The sequence below is a fragment of the Belonocnema kinseyi genome, chromosome 8 (assembly GCF_010883055.1).
Source record: "Belonocnema kinseyi isolate 2016_QV_RU_SX_M_011 chromosome 8, B_treatae_v1, whole genome shotgun sequence".
Lineage (NCBI taxonomy): Eukaryota > Metazoa > Arthropoda > Insecta > Hymenoptera > Cynipidae > Belonocnema > Belonocnema kinseyi.
Genome location: NC_046664.1, coordinates 108,079,764 through 108,085,763, shown reverse-complemented (window position 1 = coordinate 108,085,763; position 6,000 = coordinate 108,079,764). Strand labels below are relative to the sequence as shown.

Below are 6,000 nucleotides of genomic sequence, written 5' to 3'. Positions count from 1 at the left end.
TTTAGAAATTTTAACGGGCTTGTTGGCCAAATCGTTCTCGTAGGCAAATAAATGTATGCCTATTTTTTATTTTCAAAACGAAATATTTTTAGAACTCGCTCTGACCATTTTTATGTCTTATGGGGTTTAACATGTAAAATTTTTCCAATTTTTATTTCTTCGATTTTGGACAGAAAATTAAAAGTCAATTTATTTCATATTTGATATACTTGTTTACTTATCCATGAATATTGTATTTATCGCATTTTTATATCTCTGAAATATTATGCAAAAGTTTTAGGCATATCAAAAATGGCATAAAATGGCAATATTTGGAGGCTTATTGTGACCCTCAGATGTAATTGTGTAAGTTGAAATTTTGAAGAGACATTCTTTAGGCTATTGAGAATAGATTTTTAAAAGAAAAATGATTAAAAGTATAATTTACATTGAGTAAAGAGTAAGAAAAGCTGATGAAAATTGACACAATTAAGTTGGAACACCGGCTGAAGGAACTGCAGGTGGACGGCTGCAAAAAAAGTTGACCCTCGGTCGGGCCTCTCATTGTGCACCGTATTGACTTCTTCCCAAAATACGGTCACTGACAATGAGTTGAATGGCAGAGTAATAATAAGTTAATAAATCTATAGCTGCTCTCTGGGTGAAACCTGTAGCTGGTGTAAGGATTTCTTTACTTCAAATCAGGAAACTTTGAAGCCTCAAAGCAAGTTCTAAAAATATTTTGTTTTGAAAATAAAAATAGGCATACATTTATCTGCCTACGAGAACTATTTGGCCAACAAGCCCGTTAAAATTTCTCAAATGTGATTTTTTGGGCCGCCCTAATTTGGGCCGCCGTCATTCTTTTATTAAAGCGAATAATAATCCGTGTTAAGGTTTCAACGAATCTAAATTTTGATTTCTATTTGGCATCCTAAGATGTGTAAATAAGTTTATATAATGTTTTAAGATCTTTTGTGTTCTAGTCTACGTTGTGAACTAAAAAATAATCTAAAAATTAATCCAGATGGACAATAAAAGAGCAAAATGGATACAGTAGAATCTCCAAGCTGCCTCGAAATGCCTAGAGTCCTCTCTTGTACGAAATTATTGATTTCAGCGCCTTAATTATTAGTTTGGATATTTCTTTTTCAAAGTAAAATATTTATATTTCTAAATTCGTTGTCCCTGGAGATATTTCTCAAGTCTCATTTCGAAATTTGCTTTAATTATTTTAATCCAATGAATAGTTTTCTCACTGGCACCACCTTTAACAGCAAAATTAGTATAATATTTTTTTTTCTGCATACGCTGTAAAAAATATTGCTGAAAATTACATTTCATTCTGTAACTTTCTCCTATGGTTGTTGTGGGAAAATTACACGTTTCTTGTAAATTGACAGTGATTATTAAAAGAATTTCACAATAAATTAATTAAATTTACAATGGACGTGTAATGCTCCCACAAAAATCATAGGACATAAAAATACCAGTAAGCTTCTAACGATTAGTGTAATTTCACAGGTGGAGTGTAATACGTTTTACAGCAGTGATGTAAAATTCCACAATCCTTGTAATTCCGCTGTTGAAAGCTTGGTAACCTGCGAGGCCCGCGAGTAAATTCAGTGTAAGATTGTGCAAAATTTTAGCAGCATTCGGATATATTTTAGAATTGAAATCGTGGATTGTGCTGGGTTGAGCGCATCACAAAGGCAAAGCGCAATGTGTTTTACTTAAATAAATTTGTTCGCATGTTTAGCTTACTTGTGAAAAAAAAAATAATTTTGAAGGTTACGGCTGTTTCGACAGCACCGGGTATAAATTAGGATGCGCCTATTTTACCCACTGATCATAACCTTATAAGTTTGATGCGTATTTGTTTTGTGACAGCAAACCAAACAAAAAGTTTCTGACTAATAAACACATGGCTCCTTTTATTTATATATCTTATTATTCTTACGATTCGATTTAATTAAAACATACATTCAGCGATTCAAAATACCCCGGCTGGTCATTGCGCATCCGCAACCTTTTACATGTGGCGTTCAACAGCGTCACTGTAATTTCACAAGGCGAATGTAAAATTCCATTTTTCCAAAACTGCTTTTTACCATCCGTGTGCGATTTTACACTATCTTGTTATTTCTACCTAATTTTGGTACATTTCCCACAGTAATCACTGGTATTTTTATGTCCTATGATCTTTTTGGTATTAATATTAAATTTTTTTGAAGTTTTGAAGTTATACTAAAAAAAGTAGATGCAAAGTTTTCACAATAAAGCTATAAAGTACAAAACCGACAGACTTTGGTTTGTTTATCGTACCGTGTGTACGCCACTATCCAATACACTGTGCGCAATATTTCGCGAGACAGCTTGGAAATTTCCTAAAGGACAGTTTTTGAGCTCTAGACATCTCCAAGAGGTACAGAATCGAGATTCGACTGTTGTACGGATCAGTGTCGTCAATTTTTTGCTGCTGAGTCGGAATATAAAAGCGAAGTTTTTCTTTATCAGTTTAGACTTGTCATATAACTCAGGTAAAATCACCAAAAACCGTGAAAACTTTGAGAATGGCTCAAAATAATGTATAAATCTTTTAATTTGGGACAGAACTAACGTTTGCACTCTATTAATTAATTTATTTAGAATTAAATAAATGTAGGTATTCATACGCAAGATTCTTAATTGAGATTAAAAGAGAAAAGAAGCTCCGTTCTTACGAGAGGAACTAGAGAGAGTAGAGAGAAAATATTACAGAAAAGAACTCCGTTCCTACATAGAGGACCGAGTGAATCATGATCAAGAAAATAAAAATCAGTAAACAGAATTTGGAAAAGTCCTCCTCGAGAATTTACGATTCACTGGATGTGAATAAACTGGTAGACAAGCCTCCTCTGATATTAACTTTACAGCCGATTAATAATTTCAACAAAATTATAACGAATAAAGTGGTTTTATTTGGATAAACACGTTTAACCAAAATATCGCGTACACAGATCGGTTACGATTCTGTCAAATTTTTATTTAGAATAGACGTATCTTTTAGGTTGTTGCGTTGACAATAACTGTAAGAAACTAAGCTCCCGTTTGATCATGACCATGAGCTTAGTTCATACACCTAGTAATTCGGACTTACTTGAATTAAAAAATGAAATTATAATATTAGATTGTTGACCTAGAATTGTACGAACTTAAGAACTACAAAATGATCTAGAACATTAGTAATAATTGATATGATAGGAGTTGTTGCTTTTGAAGGTATAACAGAAAATTTGAAAGCGCTAACTTCTTGTGTAACAACTCATGCAGTCAAAGGGTACGAGAATGCATTGGCCTAAACATAATTGTGGAGAAATGCAAACGAAACTTAGAATACATTTTTCTTATCGTTTTCCTATATTCTTATCTTGAAATACAAGGCTTACGTAATTATTAAAACCCCTTTTAAAGTCTCTAAGACGTCGAGTTGGTTTGCTATAATTTTTTGTAAACTCGCAAAATAACGCCGTTTAGCACATATGGCTTTAATGATCTTAATAATCTGACGTGATGGAGAGAGTCCACTTTCTGATTCAGATTAGGCGACCAAAAATTATACGTTTCATCCATGTTGCACTTTTATTGTCGACCAGTGTTATTAACATACTTTACAAAGATTTAGAAAATTCGCTGAGAAGTAATTAAATATAATGATATAAAGTTGGAAAAAGATGTAATTTCATCAAATAAATTTCGTCTTTTCTGCGTTAAAATAAATGTTTAATCTTTCCACTTTTTCATGAATAAATTCACACTATTTCCTTTTTTTGAGCTCATTTTTTGCGCTGTGATCCCTGTACAAAATACTGTTCACTGTTAAACTAACATAACTTATAACATTTCAGTTTTCCTGGTGCTACTAATGAGACGCTCTTGCAAAAGTTCAACTCAGTTCATAAGGACAACCCATTCTACGAAGCACCCCAGCGTCGCGAAGCGGCTTTCGTGGTTCGTCACTACGCGGGTTCAGTGAAGTACCAAACTTCAAACATGAGGGAAAAGAACCTGGACTTAATGCGACCAGATGGCGTTGTAGGAGTCTTGAAAAATTCTTCCCTTGCATTTGTACGAGAATTGGTTGGTGCTGATCCAGTTGCTGTTTTCCGATGGGCAATACTTCGAGCCTTTTTCCGGGCGCATTTTGCTTTTCAGGAAGCTGGAAGGGCTCACAGACATGGCAGAAGTAAGTCTCTCTTTCCTTTTGTTTTTAAAGTTAACTTTTAAACAATTTATGCAATTCTTCTTTTTTATTTCAGCGGACGGCAGCAAAACGTCTGTGCAAAACAGATACAGGACACCGAACGAGAATCTGATAAGGTTGGTACCAAACCTTTACTGACTATGATTTAATTAACGTTTACTTGTGCCTGAATAATTATCACGGATCTCTTTATTGAACTGGATCCAAGTAACGTTCGGAGATTGTCTAACTCAATAACACTTGCGACGATTTTGAAGCATTTGTGACCTTATGTATCTGTATAATAATTATGTTTATTCTTTGCAACATCTATAAGTACCTACTAAAAGAACCTAGCAGTTTACAATATAAGCAATTACGAAGAGATGAGAGAGTTAATTTTGGAGAATATAAACAATTAACAATTGAATTTATGGTGGATACATTGTCTTTTGTCATTGTAGCCATCTTGTGACGCTATCAGCTGTGAATCTAGCTATTAACCGAATAGCGTAAGTGGTCTTCTGATCCACCATCTGTGTTTTTTCAAAAGACATTATTCATGTTATGTTGAAGTTATGGATTTACAGTCAAGTTAAAAACCTGAAAAAACAATTAATTTAAATTGCAACAAAGAGTTTGAAAAAAGTTGAGAAAATATATAGAAATTGTGAGATAATTGGACTTGTAAATCCATACTGTGTTTTTAGAGACCTGAATGTTTAATTTGACTACTTCAAATCTCGATTCTGTTTCAAAGTTGATGTTTGTTCGCACTTTCTTGTACTAGATGTTATTAGAATGCAGCCTTCATAACTTCCGCGCCATTTTATCATATTATCATGTTTTTTCACATAAAAATGCATCATTTCTCTACAACTCTTTTCAAGCATGACTTCGATGGTACAGTAGCGATATCAATCAACTGCCGATAGCTATTATCTCACTATCATCAAATGCATTAAAACAAGACACGAAGATCGTTATTCCAAATAACCGCCATGCTTTTTAATGCAAAGAACTAAAATCATAAAACAAAATGACTTAAGATTCCAATAGCGTAGAGAAGTAATCAAATATGTTAATTTTATTACTTCTTAAATAAAGTTGGCCTTATTGGAACGCGATTGTGAACGCGTTCAAATTCATATTAATTCAAAATGAAATTTCATGTGTAATTTTGTATGCTTTAAGCATACCTAATTTGAAAGAAAATGGTCAGATTCCAATGGAATTCAGCTTTCAATATTTCATTTAAAATTTCAAATGTTTTTTATTTTCAAAACTTTAAGATTAAAACAAATTATCAATGAGAACGCGATTTTAAATGTTTCAAATATTTTGAAATATTATAATTTTACAGTGTTTTACTAACTGCAGATAATGTCTTCAAATGTAACGTTATTGCGTTTTTGTTAATTGTTTACGTCCGAGTACTATATAAAATTATAAGAAAAATGAAAAAGGAGAAGTTTTTATATAGTCATTAAAATACCACGAAAAGGATCAAAAATTTTCTAGATTATGTAATTAAAACTTTGTAAATAAGAAACTGTTTAGTTTTGTTTCATAATAATTATTAATTAAAGATGCGTTCGTTTGGACATATGAAATTGTTGAAGGTTTCTTGCTTCGTCACCGAAGTACCGACTGGCTCAGTTATAGCCGGATGAGGTCCGTCGTACTAGATTAATACTAATAATAACTAACTACAAAAAGTCTTTGTTCAAAGTGACCTGTTAATCAATAATCACTCAAGAATTTATAAATTGTTTGATAAAATTTGAGCTTGAAAAATG

At 32.6% G+C, this 6,000-nt stretch overlaps 1 protein-coding gene across 3 annotated transcripts in view; it reads left to right on the top strand.

Moving 5' to 3' along the window:
• The window catches only part of LOC117179029 (unconventional myosin-IXa-like), a 73,819-nt gene that overhangs the window by 30,164 nt on the left and 37,655 nt on the right, over positions 1-6,000 (top strand). For all 3 annotated transcript variants that reach the window (XR_004467848.1, XM_033370654.1, XM_033370653.1), the window contains exons 8-9: positions 3,867-4,204; positions 4,278-4,338. Coding sequence is in view for 2 of the 3 variants with exons in the window: in XM_033370654.1 (XP_033226545.1) it covers positions 3,867-4,204; positions 4,278-4,338 (399 nt within the window). In the remaining variant the exon portion in view is untranslated. The remainder of the gene's footprint in view (positions 1-3,866; positions 4,205-4,277; positions 4,339-6,000) is intronic.